Below are 24,772 nucleotides of genomic sequence, written 5' to 3'. Positions count from 1 at the left end.
TCTATAATTCCCAACAACTTGGACATGAACTTCATTAGCAACTCCTCAAGATTCGGCTTCTTCTCTTCATTTATCACTCCGTTGGTAACCGAGAAGCCTGGTGGAGGTTGAATTGCATTGTTGGGATTCCCGTATGACAAATTCGGGTGTGAGCGACCTCCTTGCTGATATTGTTGTCCTCTATTGTAGCCACTCTGCTGCCCACGCTGAAAGTTCCCAAAGTTCCTCCCATGAATGAAGTTCCACGATAATCTATGCAGACTCTCCAACCAGTAACCACACATGTAGCAATCATCTCATCAGACTCATCCTCCACAACTGGTTCAGAATTTTCCTTAGACATTGCTGAAATTTTTGAGTTCAGCTCTGCCAGCTGAGTCGATATCAATGCCAAAGGATCTGAGCTGGATGCTGCAGCAACTTTCTTCAGCTGCACCCTCTCGGACGCCATTGGTAGCTGGTTGGTTGCCATACTCTCTATGATCTCCATTGCTTCCGAGCTTTCCTTCTTGAGCAAGGAGCCTCCAGCTGCTGTGTCCATAAACATCCTCGTGCGCTCTCCGCAAGCATTGTAGAACATGACGACTAAAGTCCCTTCATCAAAGCCATGGGACGGGCACTTCCTCAATTTCTCTTGATATCGTTCCCATGTTTCTGCTAATGATTCACCTTCAAATTGTTGAAACTGAACGATATCCATCTTCAGCTTCAAAGTGAGACCAGGAGGGTGAAACTTTCGCAGAAATAGATGTGCCACCTCTTCCCATGCAGGATTGGCACCTAATTGCAGAGTGTGGTACCATGACTTAGCCTTGTCCCGCAGTGAAAAGGGGAATAGGCGAAGGCGAATGATATCATCTGCTACGCCGTTCATCTTTATAGTACTGCACAACTCCAGAAACTGCCTCAAGTGCACGTTGGGATCCTCTACGGCACTACCTCCGTATTGGTTCTGTTGTACCATGGTGATCAGCCCAATCCTTAGCTCGAAATTATTTGCGTTGACTCTAGGCGGCTCCTGGTACTGGTACAATGGAGTAAATGCCTCATCAATAGGCGGCTGTCTCTGCTCAGCAATAGTTTTCTGAGCATCCATCAACGCCTGCAACTGCTCTCTCACGGCACGGACTTCTTCCGCAGTAGCCATGTGATCCAAATTGGCTTTGGTCGTCTGGCTGTTGTTATGGCGGCACGTAGCTTCAATCTCCGGATCAAAATCTACTAAAGGTAAATTTTTAGATCTTGTGTGCATATACCACCTAAACAATCCACCAGTTTCAAATTAGAACCACAAGAAAGAAGTAGATAACGTAAATAAATAACAGAAATAAAAATCCAGAGTAGTATCAAACAATTAACAGAATAGTACTAATAAAAATCAATCCCCGGCAACGGCGCCAAAAACTTGTTCGCTATTTTATTTAACACGCCGCAAGTGTAGGGGTGCAATTGTGTATAGCAGCGACAAGGTCGAATCCACAGGGACTAATGGTTATCAATGCCTATTCTTAATTACTTTACTCTATCTGGAAAAACAAATCTTAAAGGTTTGATTTTGGAGAAACAAACTTAAATTAAAATAAAGAAACACTGAAAAGAAATCAAGCTGTGAAAATGCGAAGTAACAGAAGAAAGAGAGAGTTTCCCAAGGCAAAGGTTTCAACAGATTCTCCTAACTAACACGTTTGATTTAATTAATGAGATAATTCCTAAGGCAATCTCAAAGTTAATTCATACCCACTCCCGTGGCATACAAATCGTTGATTACATGCAAGGTTACCATCCCTGGATCACACTTCTAACATGTAACTCCTAAAAGTTCCTAGGATTAAAGCCTTCACAATTATTAATTCCCTTTAGAATTGAAATAAATGTGTTCTATGGTCTTAGTTCAGGTAATAATTATCATCTCCCGATCTCAAATTGAAATCTATGATTATGCTAAATTGGTGATCAAGCAATAAAGCAAACAATTATAGCAAGAACATAAAAAGGAATAGAAATCTCAATTAATTGAATCAACAGTCAGAAATTCGAATCATGTTTACTCCCTAAACCCTGGGAAAAAAAAATCTAGCCACACATAGACATATGACTAATAATCAAAATCTCAATAAAACTAATGAACATTAAACAATAAAAAACCGTAGTGAAGTCGAGAATCTTCAGTCTTGCTCTTGCTCTGTGTCTCACAGCTCTCAGGAAAAGTTAAAAATGATAAAAAGGTGTCTGGAATAAGCTATTGGGTGGTATGTATATGCCCTAGGTCATCTAACTCAAAAATACTCCTAAAATCGCGTTTTGAAATAAAATCCGAAAACTTGGGCGAAAAACGGCACCTCGCGTGGCCGCATGGCTGGACCGCGCGAGCTCGCGCGGCCGCGCCCCAGACCGCGCGGGCCTCCAGGGAATTCTGCAACGTCGCGCGGTCGTGGCATGCGGCCGCATGCCCGGACCGCGCGACCTCCCGGCACCCTCCTTGCGTACAGCCGCGTGTCCTCCGACACGCGGACTTCCCGGCGCCCGTTCTTGCTCATCCGATGCTCGATTTTAGCCCCGTTCGTGCCTATGGACTCGTCACTTCGCGTACTTCACTACGCTTCATCCAAAACTTCACAAATCGAGTCCAAGAACCAGTAAAAACAACACGAGCACGGACGAGTAGTCTATTCCACAAAAACTTAACAAATCAAACCAAATGCACTCAAGAACTCAATGAAAACACCCAAAAACTATGAATAAACGCGACAAAGGAGATGAAAAATGCATGTAGAACACGAAAGAAGAAGGATACGATAAAGCGGTTTTGAGATGACTATGGAGAGTGGCAGGTAGAAGAAATGGATATGGCTCGAGTGGTCAATAGATATTTTGACAATCTGTTTACTTCTTGTGGACCGTCGACGGAGGATGTTATGCGTGTGGTGAGCTCCATTGAGGAAAGATTGTCAGACGACGATATTGACTTGCTAGAGAGACCGTTTACTGAGGAGGAGGTTAAGCGAGCTATCTTTGACATGCATCCATCTAAAGCGTCGGGGGCGGATGGTTTTAATGCTCGCTTCTTCCAATGGTTTTGGCCTGCTATGGGCAATTTTATAACAAAAGAAGTTCTTGAGGTGCTGAACATGGGTGCGGATTTTGGAGGCTGGAATACAACTTTGATTAGTCTTATACCCAAGAAAGCGAATCCGGAGGTGGTGGCCGACTTCCGGCCAATTAGTATGTGTAACACAGGGTACAAGATTGTTTCTAAAGCTATTGTTAATCGTTTGCGTGGAATTTTGGGTCGGTTGGTGGATCAAAATCAAAGTGCTTTCATTAAGGGTCGGCAAATCACAGACAATATCCTTATTAGTTTTGAATGTCAGCATTGGATTCGTAATCGGAGACAAGGGCGGAATGGTACGGTGGCTCTTAAGCTTGACATGAGCAAAGCTTATGATCGAGTGGAGTGGGATTACTTGGAGGCGGTTCTTCGACAACTGGGTTTTCCTGACAGAATGCAAAGGCTCATTATGCAATGTGTTCGATCAGTCTCCTTTAGCTTCTTGCTTAATAGAAGTGTTTATGGAGAGGTGAAGCCGACGAGAGGTCTTCGACAAGGTGATCCCCTTTCACCTTTTCTTTTTGTTTTTTGTGCGCAGGGTCTCCCTTCCTTATTCCATTTGGCGTCACATAGAGGGCATATTCATGGAGTTCCGATTATTCCAAGGGAGTTGTCCATCACGCATTTGTTCTTTGCAGATGACTCCTTGATATTTTTTAAGGCAGACCGCACAGAGGCTGCTGTTGTGAAGCGGATCCTCCGAGAGTATGAGTTGGCTTCGGGGCAGAGGGTGAATTTTGAGAAGTCTTCGGCATCTTTCAGCCCTAATACGCAGCGCTGGCAACAGGAATCGGTGCTTGAGAGTCTTGGTGTTTAGGAAGGTAACGGTATTCAGAAGTATTTGGGGTTGCCTGTTTTTTCTCTCCGACAAAAAAGACTTCAATTTAGCTACTTGATTGAAAAAAGTGCAAAAAAAAGCTTCTCAGCTGGGGTCAGCGGGAGTTCTCGGGAGGAGGAAGAGAAGTGTTGATCAAAGCGGTCATTCAGGCTATTCTTACTTATGCGATGTAGTGTTTTAAGTTGCCCGATTATATTTGTGATGATATTAATCGTTTGTGTGCGGGATTTTGGTGGGGAGATAAAGATGATAAGCGGAGAATACATTGGAAGCGATGGGATAACTTGTGTCGGCCCAAGGAGTGGGGAGGGATGGGTTTCCGGGATCTGCAGAATTTTAACATAGCTCTTCTTGCTAAACAATTATGGCGTATGATTCGGAACCCAGAATCCCTGGTGTCTAGAGTCTTTAAAGCTCGGTACTATAGAAACATGGATATTATGGATGCGCCGGTTCGGGCGGGGGCATCCTATATTTGGCGGTCTCTTGCTTGGAGTCGGGATCTTGTGGACCGGGGTAAATATTGAAAGGTCGATGATGGCGAAAGGATACAAATTTTTCAAGATTCATGGGTGAAGAATGGTTCTGACAGCAGGCTGATTGGAAAAGAAAGAAGTGATCGGGTGGGGGATCTGAGAGTAGCAAACTTTATAGATGATGATGGAAAGTGGAATAAAGCTCGGCTCGATCAGTTTCTTTGGCCGCTGGATGTTGATCGAGTGCTTATTACGCCTATTGTCGAGCATGGCGAAAGTGATGAGATTGCTTGGCGATTTGAGCCTAAAAGTCAGTTTTCAGTGAAGTCTGCTTATTTACTTGCAATTGGCTTTTATGATCAGCGTTCTTCGACAAGTGTGCGAGAGATGAAATGGTGGAGTAAGCTTGTTTGGCATCTCTCTATTCCGCCAAAGGCGCGAGTCTTCATGTGGCGAGCTCTCTCGAACCTGATTCCGACAGAGCTTAACCTTAAAAGACAGCACGTCCTGGTTGAAGGCAGCTGCGTTAGCTGCAGGCGTGGCTGGGATTCTACTGAGCATAGTTTGCTCTATTGTTCAGCTGTCCGGCAGTCTTGGAATGAGAGTATTTTCTGGTCTCTGTTGCAGAAAGCACGAGGGCTGGAGTTGATGCATGTGGCTTGGGCTATTCGTGACATATTTTCTAAAGAGGAGTATGAGGTGTGGGTGATAATGGTGTGGTAGATATGGGTTGCTAAGTGTAAGTTTAAACATGGGGATGGAGAGGTTCTTAGGGTACCATCGGAACATGAGTGTATGGCTATTTGGGAGGGTTTTCAACGTGCAAAACCAGCCTTTGCGATGAGCACTGTCATGGGGTTGTCCTTGGGTGAGAAGAAGTGGAAGAGACCAAAGCGAGGAGAATACCGAGTGGATGTTGATGTTCTTTTCAATGAAGGGGCTCGAGCTTTCGGAGTTGGGGTGATTGTCAGGAATGAGTTGGGGACGATTTGTGCTGCAATGTCCAAGAGAACTCAACCCACGACGAACTCGATGATAACGGAAGTTATGGCGGTGGTAGCTGGTATAGTGTTTTGCGTGGAGTGTGAATTCAGGCCGATTCGTATTTACACGAATTCGATGTTGGCCGCGAGAGTAATGGCAGATCCAGTAGAGGAGGCGGATTTCTTACCGTTAGATATACGCGAGATCCTTGAGGCTGCTCGTGATAGTATTCTTATTGGTGTGTTCCACACGTATAGATCGGCGAATAAGGCCGCACATTGTTTAGCGCAGTATGCGCGGAAAATAGATAGTTGTTGTCAATGGACGCAGGATTTTCCGCGTTGGCTTAGGGATATTGTACGTCTTGACGTTGAGAAATAAAATCGTACTATTTCCCTTTCAAAAAAAAAATGCATTCTTAGAAAACAAAACAATAATTTGTTTATAAAATTATTTCAATAAAAAAAAAACAGCCTAGGAAGTTCCACGAATTTAGATTAAGAGCAGTTTAATCATGACTATAATATTACAATTTAGGGCCCGTTTGGTTTTCAGTATTGGATTAATCAGGATATAAATTATCCTGATAATTTAGTGTGGATTAATCATGATTTCTAATATCATATGTGTGTTTGATATCATTGGTAATTAATCCCAAAAAGTGTTTGATATCCATTGGAATAAGTTGGATTAACATATCAAATACCTAAATTATCCTCACATATTTTACCAAAAGACATTCGTGTCCTCAAATCTGAAAATAAGATGGAGGCATTGGTATCCTCACAGCATCGTTTAGCGTGAAAAGGGTATCAATTTTCAATTTTAACATCTCGGTATTAAATTTATCCCATGGGGAGGGTGGTATAATTAGTGTGGGTTAATCTCACAAAATAAGCTAGGGTCTTGGGATAAACCTGGAGTTGACCATATTAATAGCACATAATACCAAACACTGCATAAATCCATATTAATTTAACTTATCCTGTTTTTAAACTCATATCAAACGGGCCCTTAGGAATCGAAAGGAACTGAACTGATTTGATTCAAATTTAAGGGCATTATATGAGAAAAATGTAAGAGATGAAAGGAACGGCTCCTAACATTTGGCTGCTAAAAGTTGCTGAAAAATACATTAAATTCAAAACAAACCAAAATAAATTCCAGATTGAAACAGGCTGGAACTGGTGTAGGCTATTTTTCTTGATTTGATAATTATTTGGTGTAGGTTTGAATCCTTCCCTTCCGCCTGCCCGCGAAGTTTGGGCTTTCTTCCTCATACATATATTATGCGGCGACACGTTGCGTCATTTTTTTTTTTTTCATACTAATTATAGTTATCTAACCACGTCAACTCCTAAACTCCACTATTCAACGGACTTTTTTACTTATAATATAATTGTAATTTATTTAGAGAATATTCGTGTTTTCTCATTGTATTGTGTCTTGGGATAAAATTAAATAGTATATTAATTCTGTTATTGTGGTAATTTTTAGTAATTATTTCCCCTCAAGAAAAGAAAAGAAAATATAAATACTAGTAGTATTTTCGTGTTTGGTTGGCGTATTAGTTGGGGCTATAAATAGCGGCGGTCCAACGAGGCCAAGATATCTCCATACCAAACGCATCTACATTCAAACCTAATTGATTTCTCTCTCTCTCTCTCGAATTATTGCTGTTGCATTAGAATTCATTCATCAATGGCGTTCAACAGAATGATGCCTCAGCGCCTCCTCAGTATGTCGAGGATGACGAACCCGGCGATCACAAATTGCCGTACTTCCTTACCGCGCACCGCCGTCAAATCGGCCGCGCTGAGTCATCAGACGTCGCCCACTAATATCGCCCCTGATCCCGGAGATGATGGTATATTCCGGCGATATCTCCACCGCCAATCGGCGGCGACGCCATCGCCCGTCCGGTTCCTTCCGACCGGCGAGAAGCTGCTGGAGAAGCTCCGCGAGATGGACATTACCAGAGACAGGATCAGGCTCGACGGCTTGCGGCGGCCGGAGGCGGCGGAGGAGTCGCGGGAGGAGAGTATGACGGTGATGGACGCGAGGAAGATTCTTAGACTGTCGCAGCTTGAAATGGTGAAGTCGAAATTAAGGCAGATGGAGAAGGATTGTGTATCGTATCCGGAATTTTTGGAGATTTGTGCCAAGGAATGCTTGAGTCCGGAATTAGGGCACGAATTCGCGAAAATACTCGATGAATCTGGGAGTGTGATTGTCCTCGGAAACGTCGTCTTCCTCAGGCCTGAGCAGGTTGGCGCTCTCTCTCTCTCTCCCAATCTCTCTCTAAATTATCAATTTGTGTATATTAATCGAGAAAGGATTATGGTAAATTGTGAATTTATCATAGATCAGCAGTACGGTTATGTCAGAAGTCGAAATATGTTGGTAATTGGATCTGATTTACTCTTTTCATTCTTTACCCTAAGTTTTGATCTGGAGACTACCGAGAACTAATTAGCTCTTTTCGTTGTGTGCTGGTTTTCCATGTCTTCTTCCACAGGAAATCGAAACAATGTTTTCGCACCAAACAAGGTGGTGACTTTTATTAGAGAGTGGATCTCTGATCATGGAAGAAAAAATTCAAAGAGCATCACCCCTCTTGACAAAATAAAATCCCTTGGCTTTCGCCATAACTAAAAAAAATAAAAGAAAAATGGAAAAGAAAAAGGAAAAAATCTTTCGATTGATAAGTTTGGGTGACAGATAATTGAGGGATTGGTTTTTTCATTGCGTGAGAAGTCTTGATTTAAAAAATTTGGTGGAGTGAAGGAAGGGGAATGAAAAGGACTTCCCATTATTGTGGAGGAGTCTTGGTTTTCTATTCTTGAATTATTATTAGTCCTTTTCAAGAAATGAAAACTCTAGAAGACTAAGAGAGGTGAATTGGGTGATGTATATTCCTCAACGTATTTTACAAACAACTTGAAAATTCTTGACAAAAAATAGGGGAGGGAGATATAATGGAGTCTAAGGGACATTATGTTAAATCTTGTGACAAAGCTAAAGTTAAAGAATCATAGTAGTAAAACAAATGTTGTTTGTACAATTGTGTTTTGACACAGGTGGTGAAAGCAATCCAAGGACTAATGCCTCTTCCCCCAAGACCAGACGATCCAAGGATGAAGGAGCTGGAAGAACTGGAGAAACAGAAGGCGGCCATAGACCGGAAAGCAGAGTTCTATGCTCGTCGCGAGCTCTGGGTCGGGTTAGGGTACCTTGTTGTTCAGACAGCGGCCTTCATGAGGCTAACCTTCTGGGAGCTGTCGTGGGATGTGATGGAGCCAATCTGCTTCTATGTGACATCAATTTATTTCATGGGAGGCTATGCTTTCTTCCTGAGAACGTCGAAAGAGCCGTCATTCGAGGGGTTCTTCCAGAGCAGGTTCGAGGCCAAGCAGAAGCGCCTCTTCAAGGCGCTGCGTTTCGATGTGGAGAGGTATGAGGAGCTGAAGAAAGCTTGTCATCCGCAGGCGAGGGAAACCGCTGCTGCTGTTTCGTTTGCCTCTCCAACCACTCATAGAGCTTGATCATCATCTTGTTTCAAATGCAAGAAAAATTAGATCGGATACAGATGTTTAAAATCTAAAATGTGAAAAAGCATAAGAAATTTTGTTCTTTTGTTACTCACCTAGGCCTTTTAACAGATTGTTAAGACGTGTTTTACTGCCGGCGTATGTAACCATGGAGTAGTAGATTACGTTCATTATATTTGTAGGAAATGAACAATTGAAATCAACGATTAACAGAAATATTCTTCTAGCAGAATGTGATTTCAATCTCTAGAGGGACACGATTAGCATTATCTAATTAAGTGGTGTTTTATTTATCAAAAAAAAAAAAATTAAGTGGTGTTTTGAATTGATCTAAAATTATCCGATATTAATTTGTTATAGGGGAGACAAGATTCCTAATTTTGTTATAGGGCAGTTACTGCAAAAAGAAGCTTTAATAATTTATAAGCTCTCCAACAAATCTGTTTACAAAAGTAATCCTCTTATGGTTTATTATTTTTAAAGGGTTAATAACATCAAAATATACGAACTTTAGTCACTTTTCTATTCTGCATATGAACTTTGAAATTTACAATTTTAATCATGAACATTGCAAGTGTTTCAATTTTTCCTTAAAATTGAATTTCAGCATCCGAAAAGCTAACGTGTTATTGTAGATGCCACGCGTATGTAACATGTGTCATTGTAGCTAACGTGGCAATACAAAACGACGTCGTTTGAGAGTGATTGTCTGAAAAAAGTCCTAATTCTTATTCCAAACATCATCTTCCTTTCGGAGGCCAAATTGACCACCACCAGCGCAGCCTGGGCGTTGCAAGTTATCACCATTGATGAGAAATCATTAATCAAGAAGTACCGATACGAAAATTTGCAATTTGAAGGAAGAACTGGAACATTGAAAAGAGGCATAATTCATTTCCAGTCAAGATTGGAACAAGTGCGGTTGCAGTCAAGATTGGAACGAGAAGCTACGATCAGAACCGAAATCAACACCAGCAGCGATGCAACTGATTCCACTCATTTCAATCGTGTGAATCTTTAAAGCACTCACACATAAGGATAATCATCAAAACTATTGCGTAAAAATTTCTGAAATCTTTTATGGAATTTTCCTGCGTAATGGTTCTCGATTAAGGTCATGCGGCGAGTCTAGGCTTCAACGTAGTTGCAAAACTATACATTTTCGAGCATGGACTCCACGAAGAATAAGCTAATTTTGGAAGAAGAAGAAAAAGAAGAAGATAACTTCGGAAAAGGTGAGAGATTGGGGCTTTTGAAATTTAAACCTAATTTCGTCAATTGAGACAAAATGACGACGTTTATCCTTAAAAAAATGACGCCGTTTTATGTGTCGGACGGTAAAATAAGTGGCACACTTCCGGCTGCCACATAGGATCCACATCAGCATCAAATTCAGGGAAATTCAATTTTAAGGAAAAATTGAAACACTTGCAAAGTTCATGATTAAAATTTTAAATTTCAAAGTTCGTGTGCAGAATGGAAAAGTGACTAAAGTTCGTGTATTTTGATGCAATTAACTCATTTTCAAAATATATTCTTCCAATTTTATCCCTTTTAGATTTTTTTTCTCTCTCTAATAATATTCTCTTTCTAGCTTAATAGGTTCATTATTATTCAAACTGCAACTTCTCCTCAATTTCTGGAGTCGGATTCAGGTAACTCTTCTGTCAATCCTAAATATCTCATGTGGTTATGTATAGATCAATTTCTCTTCAGCCGGATCCTTGTGTCGATCACACCACAAATGATGGGGTACATTGGCCGATGCACCACAACTTCGCATATCTGGAAAGCATTTGAGACTTTGTTCCATTCTCAGTCCAAAGCTCTTGCTTTGCAGCTTCGTAATCAACTTCAAGTCATGAAGAAATGTGATTCCACCATTAATGACTACATTTCGATATTCAGAGAAATTTTAGATCAATTGTTCAACATTGGGAAATCGATCTCTGAATTGGATCTTGTATCATATATATTTCAAAGCTTGGGAACAGAGTTTGAGAGTATCAGTGTGCTTCTCTCATCTCGTTGCTATGACCTTGCATGAAGTGCAATTCGCACTTCAAACTCATGAGCTCCATCTTCAAAATCAAGCTGATGTGTCATCTTCTACTGCAAATCTGACCTTTCAATTTCAAGCGAATGCTGCTTACCAGCCATATAGTGGTCAGAATAATCATGGAAATGGTCAAAATCGTGGGCATGGCAGGTATGACAAAGGATCTAGCAACTGTAACATATGAGAATAAAGGTATCCAAATGGCAAGATCATGTGGCATTAAAATGCTACAAACATTTGATGTGAGCTTTGCTGGGGATGGATCCAACAATTACGGATAAGGACGTCGGGGTCGTCCGGTACGATGGGCACTAGCAACCTGAAACACGAACGACGTTAGAGCCCTTTTTGGAGCACCGGTGGGGGTGTCGATGGAAGGGCCTCCGACGCTCAAGTCAATAACAATATTAATAAAAATCGTATTGAATGCAATTGAAAGTAAAGGAAAGAGTAAATCGGGTCGATCTGGTCGACGGAGTTGAAGAGTAATTGAGCAATGAACGAGGGCCGTTGGGTCGTCTCGGTTGATTTGATCACCGGAAAATCTAAGGCTGAGAGCGTGGAGGCAGAATAGTGCGAGCGGGGAGAGAACGTGTTGGAGTGCGAATGACTGTGTGGGTCGAATGACTTAGTTGGTTATTATTTATACCGTGATGGCCTAACGGCTAGGATTTTGCTGCCACGTCTCCTTAAACCCTAGTCGTCCTGATATTCGTGGGATCGTATCACTGACCTTATTTCCTTCCTTCTTCCCCAAGTTGCTGCCCTCTCTAGGGTTTGGGTCGATGGGCCTTAATGACCTAAAGTACCGGGTTGGGCTGAATTAATTGAAATTAATTCAGTTTTTCGGATTGGGCTAGGCGTTTGGGCCGTGAATATTTATTCAAATGGACTATACGAAATTTATCCACTACAAGCTTCACTGGTCCAGAACCTCCATCACATCCCTTTGCTCAACCTCAAGCTCACCTGACCAACATTGAATCTATTCATCATTCTTCCATGAACTATAAATCATTTTCTTAGTGTTCTAACTCATGACTTTCACCATGTTTTTCATGGCCTCGAGAGCTCGAATTTGCTCGCCGGATGTCTCCGCATTTTTCTTGTCTTTTCCTTTGTATTTCTTTGTCGCCTTTGGCCTTGGGGCCTCGTTGAGATACTTGACTCGCTAGCAGTCGTTGTGAAGCGACCATCCGAGCCCTTGGAACGTTTGGCAAAGTGGACATCCTCGCAAATAGACGCGAATTTTTGACATCCGCGAAGCACATTCCACGCATGTGGATATTTGAATACACCAAGCTCGGCAGCATACAATTATTGTGCTTGAAAGGTGATTTGATCATCGCTCATGTCGAAGGCCCGATTCGCCCGGCACTTCTCATAGATGGCCTCTCCTACACCTTCACATCATTTTGGACACGTTGAAAGTACGACTTGATTTGCTTCACGTTGCGTGGAATGGTGTTGGGAGGTCATTTTCTATTGTATTTGGTGATAATAGAGCCCTATTATATGGCACCCTTTTGGTCGGTGCCTTTGACGGAGTCGAGTGTAGTTTCCGCATACGAACAACAAATGAGCGCCGTCTTAGTCGGAGTATAGCCAACTCTTTGTTTGGTGGTCACCGGCATGGTCGCTATCTCCTTCACCTTGTGCTTGGTCGCCGCCGAAAATTGGCGGTTCAAATTAATTCCCTCAAGACCCGCTGTTGGAGCGGCGTTTGATTCTTCAAAAAATAGCAAAAATACTTGGTCGGATGAATTTGCGTTGCGGAGAGGGATTTTGGGGGTGGTTGCTCCACCAATTTTTTCAATTATCATCCATTTTTATTTTTGTTGCACAAAATATATGATAAGAAGAAAAATAAATCTGCAAGAAATAAGATGAAGAAGAAATTCTAGAAAAAAAAGGATGAAGAAGAATGAGAGTTGTGTGTAAAATTGTATGGAAAAAGGGAGGATTTTATAGAAGGGAAAAGTGGGGGGGGGAGGGAATAAAAAGAGTCGGTTCTCTGTCGAAATCCAAAAAAAATGATCGTTTTTCAAAATTTTAAAAGGAGCGGAGCTGGGCACTTGGCGCGGGCTAGGTGGGTGTGGCATTTGAGGGGGGCTCGCGGGCCCGATAGGTACCAGCGTCTGAATCCACCTGATGCTCTTAAAAGTTAAAAACCTAATCACCAACACGTTTATTTTAAATCAGTGACCAAAGAGTACAATTAGAAACGTGTCATGCTTCGCGGGACAGACCGAAAAGGAAACTGTATCATGATTCGTGGGACGGAGGGAGTAGTTTATTAAAATATTCTCTTTAACAAATCATTCTTTGAATATTTCCTCTAGATAAAGGAAAAAAGAAAAAGAAGGCAAAATCCTTATATGAATATTGTTTGTTAAACATGTATAGGTGTTTCCACGAAATTTGTACTTTTATGGTTTTTCTTAATACAATAGCCACTCATTCAAAAAATTATTCTAGGCTATGTGGCATGTCACAACACCTATATCATGGGAGAAAAAAAAATATAAATCAAACGCTATCATAATTATAATTTGGCATGTGAAAAAAAAAAAAACTAAACAAAAAATTGTTAGGTTTGTAATTGTACTAGGGATATCCCCATCTACTCGAAGATGCATGTTTCTTTGATGTTTCCACCTTTTATTTATGTAATTTAAAAAAAAATTGGAATCTGCTCTCGCACCCTATTGGACCGCACCATTATCAATGACCGTACGTGCAATTATTTTATCTGTTTTTGAGATTTAATAAGTAAAGAGAAACGTGAACAATGAACAATTGAACATGACGTAAATCAGACAACACAAAGAAGGGTTCCAAAAATTCTCAAAAAAAAAGAAGGGCTACAAATGTCTTCCACAGTTAATTGCAAGACAAAACAATGTCGTAAATTAGTCACAATTGCAAGAAGAATTCTGAGCTATATATAAACTGGGTCCAAAAAATAAATTGAAGCTATTAACAATCGCAACAAGAGAAGTAGAGATAATTATATGCTTTAATATATAGAAAGAATATGCAGCATGACTAAGCATTTTCTAAATTATTTTAATAAATATATATATATATATATATATATATATATATATATATATTATTCTTAGCAAATGTTTGGTTTGAACAATAAAAAATAATTGATAAAATAATTTAATTTAGTTACATATTTAATTTACATGATTTAATTTGTGATGAATAACTCACACTCTAATCATCTAATTAGATTATTCTAAAATTAGATTAATTATTTAATCATCCTTTAATCTATAATGCAAAATCCAAATATATCATCACAAAAATTATTATTGATTTTGTTTGTCTAATGCTTTTGCATTTTTTTGTAGTTTTTAAAAATAGAACCATGGTTTTTCAATTGTAGCTCTCTCTCTAACCCTTCAATTTATCCTACATCGCAACCACTTAATCCAAATACAAAACTTAATAATTTAAATAATTAAATTTTACTCTATTTTATCTATCTTATCCACCAAACCAAACATAGTCCATCTTTTAGCAACAAAGTGTCAGTCTAGAAGTTTTAATTATAATTCCCGTATGTACTTATTTCAACATAAGCGTCACTTTAGCGTTTATGTAGATGAATTTTTAATTTTGTGCCAAATTTATCCTTCATCTAATCATCTCAATTAGTATATATAAGTTATAACTAATAAATGTGCTCAGTCCTTTTATCGGCAGTTGGTTTGATAATGTAATTGATAAAATTGGAGAAAAAGTAAATATTTCACTTACCTTTGAAATAATAAATAATATTAATTAATTAAATAATTGAAGTGCAAATTAAATTATTCATCACGGATCAAATCATATACAAACAAAACTCTTAATTAATTTAGGGAAAATATCGATGATAGAAAAAATTAATATCGACCTATTGGTGAAGCGACGATAGAAAAAATATCAAATTTCACTCTCATAGCATACATTTTTCTTAATTTAATTGAGGGAGAAGTAGCAATTTAGCCCCTATCAGAGTCACTCATATTGCCTCTGGCACCCTATACTCAAGATTCGATCAATCAGATACCTAATGTTCTAATTTTTGTGCAATTAAGCCCCTCTGTCTGATGGCCAACTAAAGTTGTCAGTATTTTTTTTAACTATTGCACAACAGATCATCACTTGATTTCTGACGTCGCCGACAAAGCCGTTTGGCTCGCCTGAACCCATTCGGTGACCTTCCACATCATACCTATTGTAAACTCCTTGAGTAGTAAGCCAAGGCCCAAAGTTAGGATGTGGGGATGGGGAAAGGTTTTTGGTTTTCTCAACACCGAATCGAGTTTTGAGAGTTGGATAACAGGCGGTTCTTCTCCTGTGAGTTTGTAACTCTTTCGCGGTACTTCTGGTACCACAGATTGCTTCTCAATAAAATTGCTTTTCTTATCAAAAAAAAAAAGTAAGCCAAGGCCCAAAGTCCCGAGTCATCAATTTCCTCGCAATTTTTTAGATCCAATTAAGCTAATCCCCGACAACCAGAAGCAAGCTTTGTCAAGCCGGTGACAATGATTTTTCGAAGAGCTTGCATCTCAAGGTTAGGAGTTCCTCTAGTGAGCTTAATTACTCCATCCCTCGTGATAGATCGACGGCAGCAGCAATAGACCTGTTGCTTTTCATCGATCGACCGAGAGAGAGAGAGAAAGTTGATTGGCAGCGACGGTGGTCTTAAGGGGGCTATTGCTCGTCAATCAAGAAGATGAGTGAAGGCGGTGATGGTGGCGGGCCGATTGGCCGATGTTGTAGGTCAGAGAAAGGCAGCTATGTTGTTGCTATCCCAGAGGCGGTGGTGTTATCACTGTTGTTGTAGTAGTTCTGTGACAGGTAGTGGTTCGGACGAAAATTGAAGGAGGTTAGGATTTTAGGGCTCTTAAAATGTGGGGATTTTGGTGTTTCGCGGGTCAGAGGAGAAAGGAATAGACTGGAGGAAGCGTCGCCAGACTAGAGAAGGTGCCGACGGCGGCGGCCACCGTGCGCGGGGCAAAGAGAGAGAGATGGGGGGAGGGGAGAGAGAGAGAGAGAGAACATCAGACGACAGTGAAGTAATAAAAAATAAATGGCGTTAGTTGACCGTTAGATGGAGGGATTTAATTGCACTCAAACATTAGGAATCTGATTGATCAAATTTTAAGTATATGATACCATAGATTATATAAGCGTTTATAATAGGGGTTAAATTGCTACTTTTTTCCATTAATTTATCTCTTGTGTGCAATTTGCGTCTTATATAGTTATATTACATAGGGAGAAGTAGCAAATAACATCATATCATACAACCCCCTAACACATTTACCTCCCTATCTCTTAATTGTGGGCGGTTAGCCCCTCAACATCTCATAAAGAGTGCAAAGTCCCCCGTGTTCCTAACGGACACTTAACACCGTTAAATATGTATTTTTTTTTCTTATTTCTTATTTCACTATAATGTTTGTTAAGAAAAATACACTCGTACAAATATTTCTACGCAAACCTCAACCCTAATTAATAATTAACAACTATCATTAAATATAAATTTGTATTTTTTGAAACAATCAACGAATACCCAAAGATTAAAATATGCTCACGCAATTGCTTCTATTTATTTCTCCAAGAAGCAAGATCCATTGACCATGATATTCAAGTGGTATAACAGAGAAAAATACGTGAAAGCTTACGAGCACTCAATTTTACATATTTTAATCTTTGCGTACTTGTCGATTGTTCCCAAAAAATGCGAATTTATATTTCAGTGATAGTTATTAATTATTAATTAAGGTTGAAGTTTGCGTAGAAATATTTGTAGCAATGTATTTTGCTTAATAAATATTATACTAAAATAAGAAATAAAAAAATAAAAAATACATATTTAACGGTGTTAAGTGTCCATTAGAAATAGGGGGATTTTTGCACTTTTTATGAGATGTTGTGGGGCTAACAGCCCACAATTAAGAGATAGAGGGGTAAATATGTTAGGGGATTGTATGATAGGGGCTATTTGCTACTTCTCCCTATTACATAACTAGTATTTGCACTCGTGCAATGCATGGAAAATATTTTTATATGTTATTATATGTAAAATTGATTATCATTTGATTATTATATTAAAATTCTAAATATAATTAAAAATACTATAATTAAGACAAATACTATATTTTAGTTTAATATAAAAATAATAAAGAATAATTCATATTAATAAAAAATAATATTGTGAAAAAAGAAAACAATATATAAGTTAAAAGATAATTGAAAAAATAGATTTATTCAAAAAAAGAAAGAGGATAGAGGAGAGATAATTTTCTTAAGTTTTAATCTTTAAATAAATATAATTTTTATATTTTAAATCCAATATTTGCATAACATATATCAAATTAAGCTCTTGTCATGATCTTTAATTTGATATGCATATAAAATATTTTATAATTAATCGAATTTCATAATTTTAAAAAAGAAATAAATTGAAAAATAAGAAGTTAAAGAAAAAGAAAAAAAAATGTATAACTTATAAATAAACCTTCAATTTTATTTTAACTATAAAATTGTCACTCAATTTTAAAATTGATTTGAAATTGAAAACTTCATTTTTAATATAGTATAGATAATGGAGTTTACGTTAATATGATCTTCCTTCCCTAGTTGGAAAAAAAAATCATGTCTACAATATGCATGTGGTCACTCTCCTTAGTGCTCGTTTGGTTCAAGTAGAGAAATGAAAAGGGAATGGAATCAAATAAATGAGTGGAATGATAACAATAATCATTACTTTTATGAGTAAGTGTTTGATTTACCAATGGAAATGAATCATTAGTAAGAGATTCCCTTTCTTTTGTTTCTCCTCTATTTTGAGGGGTAATAAATTGGGTGATTGGGTTATCCACATGTAAGGGTAATAGTTATCTCATTATTCAAACCAAACAACAAGCAATGGATTCAATTAATTGAATCCATTTTCAACCTCTAAAAACAACCAATCAAACGTGGGATAAGTATGATTGAAACATTAATCATCCTTTACCTTTTCGAAATAGTGAATCTTCATTTACAATTAGCAGAGATTGCTCACACATGGCAAATTAGTTTCGCATTGCACAAATTATTTTAATAGATCATATGTAGAGTTGGCAAGCCGATAGAATTCCCAACTCCCTTCAATTTAGGTCTACATGTCATCATTGTGGCTTTCTTTTTTTTATTTTTCTGAGTGACAGATCAACTAGAATAGTAGTGGCTCAAATTCATTGACCCTCAATTTAATTTCACGAACTTATATCTTTCTCTTTTCTTTGTTAAACAAATTTGAATGAGTTTTAATATCTATAGACTCGAAAAGACGGAAGAAAGGAGAAAGGAGAAAGGAGAAAAGAAAGAAAAGAAAGTAGATGACGGTGTTAATAGAAAAATATTTATTTTCCTATTCAACTTCCTCCCCAGGAAAATAAATATTTGCAAAGAAAAGAGAAACAATCTCAGCCATTGATCATGATCCATCAAACGGTCAATAATTAAGATTAATTTTTTGCATTCAAATTTTTGATGAACGTATCGGTAATTGTGTTGAACATATCCAGGTTTTGAACTCCAAAAACCCCAAACGTTCAATAAATTTATTGGTATGTTCAACCGCATTACTGACATGTTCAATGTTTCTCATTTTCTTGTAGAATCCAACCCTATATATATATATATATATATATATATATATATAGGGAGAGGTTCAAATAAGAACCACTAAATAAAATTAGAACAGAGAACCATTTTAAGCCATTCAATCATCAAGATCTACGGTCGATGCATCTTGGTGGATGAATGCAGATCCTGGGTTCGAATCCTGAAGGGAGCAAAATTTTTATTATTTTCGGATGCATTAAATTTAATAGCGAATGCATTAATTTATATAGTAGATGCATTGATTTTAATGGTTCTTATGTTCTCACGATAAGTGTGGTTCTCACTATAACCGCACCCTATATATATATATATATATATATATATATATATACACACTATTTTTTTTCTTTTTCTTTTTTCTTTTTTTTGTTAGCGTGAGTTGATCCAAGAACGAGAATCCTATGATATGTTGGGAATCTCTTATGATAATCATGCGCGCTTGAAACCTATTTTAATGCCTGAAAGTTGGATAGGATGGCCTTTGCGTAAGGATTATATTTCCCCCCAATTTTTATGAAATACAAGATGCTCTCGATACGTAATAATAAAAAAATCATATCGAATTCAAAGTAGTATTAGTTGGGAAGGTTGTGAAAGATTATTGGGAAAAGTTTCATTCACGCCCCATTCATCCAATTGCTTCGATTTGAATTATCCGAAGAATGCCTTATGTATATATTAAAAAGATGGCCAATCAAACCTATTTTATTTCTCAAAGCATATGTTTCATGCTTGTTTGAGTAATAGCAATTCTATTTCCCAATATCATGCTAAGAATAGCTAGGATTTTCAGAAGGAGATATCATTCGTTTGATGATAAATAAAAAGAAATATCGAAAATTCGAGTGGCAGAAGCTGAAGTAGGTACTTTCGAAGATAGAATACTTAATGCTTAAAATCAAATGTAGAACATTCTTTAAATTTATTTATTTAATTATTCATTTATATAAAAAAAATATTATCTTCTTCTCTTAAATGTTTATTTATATTTTTTCTTATTTGTGTCCAAAATATACATTTATTTCTTTTCTATGTATACCCTTCACAAACATAGAATTTTTATTTTATTTATACACATTCAACCAATTTTTTAAAATTGATGTAATTTTAAAATGAATATATATTTGGGGACTGAAGGAATACTGCTTATACAATAATAATGGGTGAAATAATTTTATGCCGAAAGTTGCTTTTAGAGACAGTGTTTGTTGTTATACAATAGGATTTCATAATTTGTATGTCTATATGTAAGTGCAAATTCGACTGTTCATATTTTTATTAGAGATGGTGCTGCTGTTATACTTATAGACAGGGGCGGAGCCAGACTTTCGCTTTAGGGGGTCCAATTTTTTTTAGTAAAAATAATAATTAAATTTAAAAAATAATGAATAAATTAAAAATAAATAATAATCATTAATTAAAACAATTATAAATATCTTTTAAATTACAAAAATATATTTTGTTCATACAAAACAACTTCAAGAAATCAAGATGGATAAAACTTAGGATTTTGGCAAATAAAATCATGAACTATTTTGAATTAACAATTTTAACGCGACTTTTGAAATGTGGCGAATTAAATCATCATCTTTTCAATTTTTACAATTTCGTCCCTCGTAATTTTTTCTGATCGTCGGATTGTTGACTTGGAATTTTTGTGGATTAATTCTCCACGTAATATTCATGTTACAAAAATAGTTTGCAATAAAATTAATAAATATTGAAAATTATGGTACAAATACAGGATACACCCCTTGCTTATTTAAAGAATTTTTTAATTAAGACTGTACGAAACAACATCGTTTAGACCTCACAAAAACTATAAGAAGATAAAATCATATTGTTTTTATTTTTAATACTAAAATTACAAAAATATACCTACTATTTTTTAAAATCCCAGGGGGCCCAGTGACCCCCTGCCCCACCCCTAGCTCCGCCCATGCTTATAGATGTAGTGTGACTTGGATCTCTGATTACCCCACATAGGTTATAGCCATTGTTTGGTTAGATTTATAAAGTTTTAATTAATATAGATGTTTTTTATTTGAAGAAAAAAAAATATTATCCTCATTTCTTTTTTATTTTGAGGAAATCATACTCATTTTCTTATTGGAATGTGTTGTGGCATATTTTAAATATTCATGATTACTCATCGCGCACCGACAGACGAGGATTAATTAATTAATTAATTATAATCAATTATTAGCCATAAAAGTCATAGAAAGTGGGCCACCGATATTCCAATTTGTTGGGCTCACCTCCGAAGTCTCAGAGCAACAGCTGTCCGTATTAAAGGCTCTTCAAAATGTGTGCACATTACGCTAAAGAAAAATGAGTCATACCAATAATATATATTTTTCATTCTCAATTGGAGGATAAGAAGAGCATAAATTTTTCATACCAATACGCATAGGATCACTAATTCATAAAGTTTCAGCTTATATATGAACAAAATAAAACAAAGGCACAAAACTTATCTGCTTCTATAAAGCTTGAGACAACATTTTCATAATTATATCAAATAAAATAAAAATACATTAAAAATACCAAATAAAGGAAGTTCATTCTTCCTAATACATTGACAAACAATAATGAGTTCCTCAAAAAATAAGAAAGTTATATCTTCCTAAACTACAGATAAATGATCAAACATTAAGCTCCACAAAAAAAAAAGAAAAAAAAGATCTTTCTTCCTAAAATCAACAAAAATTTGCTATGTTGAAGAAGAAAATTTTCATTTTTTTTCTTTAAATTATTTCTACGTACATTTGATTAATATGGATGCTAATAATTAGAGCAGTTGATATTTCCAAAATTCATGTGTATTATTTCATAGATTCAACATGGATTATAAAATGTTTTGCTTATATAATGGCTGCCAATAAGAATATAATCCCTCAATTGAAATTTTAAGAATGAAGGATGTTGTGTGTATTTTGCTCTTCTTATCCATCAATTGACAATTTATATATTTGTAGACTTGAGAAATAAAACTTAAATTAAAAAAATGAAATATTAGACGGACATAGGTATTCGTAATGAATAGGAGGGATTTTACACTCCTTGTGAGATGTTGATGGGCTAACAACCCAAAATCAAAAGATGGAGAGGTAAATATATTAGAGGGTTATATGATAGGGGGCTATTTGCTACTTCTCCCTTGTATATTTAGGCTATGTTTGGTGTTTGGTAATGGATTAGCCAATATAGTTTATTTTCGGCTACCTAATCTTGATTACAATGATATTAGTATGCTTTATTGTTGTTTGATTATTTAAATAGTTACATAACAATCTATTTTGGTTAGTTTGGTGAGCAGTAGTAATAGCACGATTAAAGCTGATTAGATGATAAAATGACTAATATACCCACTCATTTTTTTTGTCTTGGACCAGCGTATCCTTTGGGGGGAGGAGGGGGGACTTACGAATATTTGAGGAAGAAGCAGCTACCATATTTTTACACAATCGAGTATCGAAGCAAATCGATGGCTGAAAAATATTATTGAACAAAACTCAACCCAACAGTCGATTCTTATAGCTGCACGGATCAAAATAAAACCCTAGAATTAGCCACCCTTTGATCTGAGATAAAAAAACATATCTGCGTAAGAAAGAAAACCAGTAATGAAGAGAAATGGCCTGAGAGAAATCTTACCCCAAAATTGATTCTTCGTCGAACACCGCAGGTAGACGGACGAAAAATGGAGATTTCGAAGCGGGAGAAATTTTGATGAAAGAGAATGACAAAATAGAGGGCAAATATGGCAAGGGGAAATCACGATAAAGTGATGGCTTCCGTAACCGAAGGGGGGCGAGGGATTCACAGTCGGGACAAATCTGTATTATTTCGGCTGGGCCCTTGCGTTTTCCAGGGCCGCCCATGAAGCGCACAAAAACACCAAACACACACATAAAGCCCGATTAGTAAGCTAATACTGCGTATACTAAGACACCAAACATAGCCTTAATGAATAGAGAATGAATTCTACAAAAGTGAAGATTGTTAGTAGAATTGTTTCCAAAAATATGTGACAAAAATATTAAGGGCACAAACCAAAATAAAAAGAAAGAAAGATGCTTGAAAGACAGAGGAAGTATCATATATTACTAATAGGGGGTGGTTTTGCAAAACTACACAAATTTGAAAGAAAAAATGTATACCAGATATACTCAGTTTTTATATCTTTTATATTTCATATTCATTTCTTATATTTATTAATTCCTCTGTCCCAACGGAGGTGAGGTGTTTCTTTTGGCCACGTGGTGTATGGAGCTAGTGTTTAGTGAAAAAGTGAATAAAAAAGTAAAATAAAAGAGAGAGTGAAAGAAAAAGTAATTTTAATTTATTCCAAAACAGAAAATAACTCTACTTCGTTGGAACGGCCCAAGAAAGAAATACGACTCAACTTCGTCGAGATAGAAGAATATTTATTCGATAGAGATGACAAAGATGTGGGTAAAAAGTACAATACTTAAAACAATGATTGTTCTATATTGGGAATATTCTAACATAAATGCTTTATGCCTTTATCTATTAAAATTCACGGTAATTACTTTCATTTGGTGAGATTATATCTTCATAATATTAGGCAAGTGCATGTTTAAGGAAATGTTGGATCTAGGGGTACAAAGTTTTGTAGTTGATTTCTTCCACATGCAGATGCAGTGTTCAGTTAATGTGATACCTCATTTTTTTTTTTAACTTCTTTTCCTAAAAATTGCGATGTTGAACAGTCCTCATTTATTAACGTTCATTCTTTGAGTGAAAAAATCTTTTTTTGAATTACATGAGTTACACATAAATATCATCAAAAAAGTCATTACAATTTACATCGTATATCAGAATCTCTATATTATACAAAAGTGAAAAATATAATACACATTAAATTGCAAGTAGACGAGACCACTTGAATGAAGAATGTTAAATTTACTTTCGAGTAATTTTTTTTAAGGAGTAAATCGAGCAATTGTATTAAATTACGGTAAGCAATATCTGTAAGTTAGGATAGAAACCTTACTTCCAGATCATTATACCATCAGACCAAGCAGCTACATTAGATAAACAATGAGCGGCCCTATTCACCTCACGACGAACATGTCGAAAATCCAAAACGATACGTTCTTTGGCGTATACAAAAGCCTCAAACAAATTGTCACAAAGCGAATTCATTCCTTTACAATCATCATAAACGACGTGCACTGCCAAAAGCGATCCGAGTAAACCAGGATTGGACCAATCTCATTCTCCAAACATAAGCCAATACCCAAGAGCATAGTGTGTAATTTTTTAATATTAATATTAATATTATGTGTTTTCAGCGTATAAAAAAATATTAACAAACAAAAATAAAAATGTTATGTATTCTTTAATGGGTTAATAGCCGGAAAATACACGAACTTTCACGAAATTTGCAAATTGCACATGACCTTCAAAAATAGCCTCAGAATACACCACCTTTTAATTTTATTGTAAATTGCACACGCGTTGACCACCACTTTGATCGGTGTTGACGTGACACTGGAATTTTCAGACGTGGACTCATCGGCATTCAAAACGACGTCGTTTTGAGTGAGTATAAATAAAAAAAAAAGGAAAAAAAAGGGAAAAATCAGCCAAAATCTCCAACGCCTCCCTTATCACTCCCAGCCGCACCCTGCACACCATCGCCGGATAGCAAATGTCGCCGCCCTTTTCGAGCTTCAATTTCGCCGCCCAGACTAGTGCCGCCTCGATCTCCGGCGAGGACAACAAATGGGTCACCGCCACTTTTTTCACAAAACTCTAGATCCCCAAATTAGGGCTGCTACTTCGCAAGGCAAGGACGTCGCGCCGATCAGGTCCGCTACTTTCGAGCTTCTCGCCGCCGCCATTCCTCGTCATCACGTTTCTGTTTTCTTCTTGTTTTCTCTTTCATTATCTTACTTTTCTATTTTCTGGGTTTTCTCTTTCCCAATCGTTGGAAAGGAGATGATTTAGGGTTGGGAGATTCTTGATTTTTGAACTGTGGAGTGTGATTGGGTTAGCAAGGGTGGGAGGCGGATTTTGTTGACTTGTTCAATCCATGATTTTTTG

At 37.2% G+C, this 24,772-nt stretch overlaps 1 protein-coding gene and 1 long non-coding RNA gene across 2 annotated transcripts; one reads left to right on the top strand and one right to left on the bottom strand.

Annotated features, from left to right (window-relative positions):
* Positions 1-5,084: 5,084 nt before the first annotated feature.
* On the top strand, positions 5,085-9,187 carry LOC130988617 (calcium uniporter protein 2, mitochondrial-like). Its single transcript, XM_057912506.1, has 2 exons — positions 5,085-7,675; positions 8,488-9,187. Exons 1-2 carry the CDS (start codon positions 7,109-7,111, stop codon positions 8,950-8,952), a joined length of 1,032 nt encoding a protein of 343 aa, XP_057768489.1. The 5' UTR covers positions 5,085-7,108; the 3' UTR covers positions 8,953-9,187.
* Positions 9,188-21,696: 12,509 nt separating this feature from the next.
* LOC130988616 (uncharacterized) lies at positions 21,697-22,891 on the bottom strand. The gene is made up of 2 exons (XR_009090152.1): positions 22,355-22,891; positions 21,697-22,237 (listed from the first exon to the last, which is right to left on the bottom strand). It is a non-coding gene; the product is annotated as an uncharacterized LOC130988616 (long non-coding RNA).
* Between the last annotated feature and the right edge of the window lie 1,881 nt (positions 22,892-24,772).

The sequence above is a fragment of the Salvia miltiorrhiza genome, chromosome 6 (genome assembly GCF_028751815.1).
Source record: "Salvia miltiorrhiza cultivar Shanhuang (shh) chromosome 6, IMPLAD_Smil_shh, whole genome shotgun sequence".
Lineage (NCBI taxonomy): Eukaryota > Viridiplantae > Streptophyta > Magnoliopsida > Lamiales > Lamiaceae > Salvia > Salvia miltiorrhiza.
Note: the sequence above shows the minus strand (reverse complement) of the source record. Positions and strands in the feature narration are given on the sequence as shown.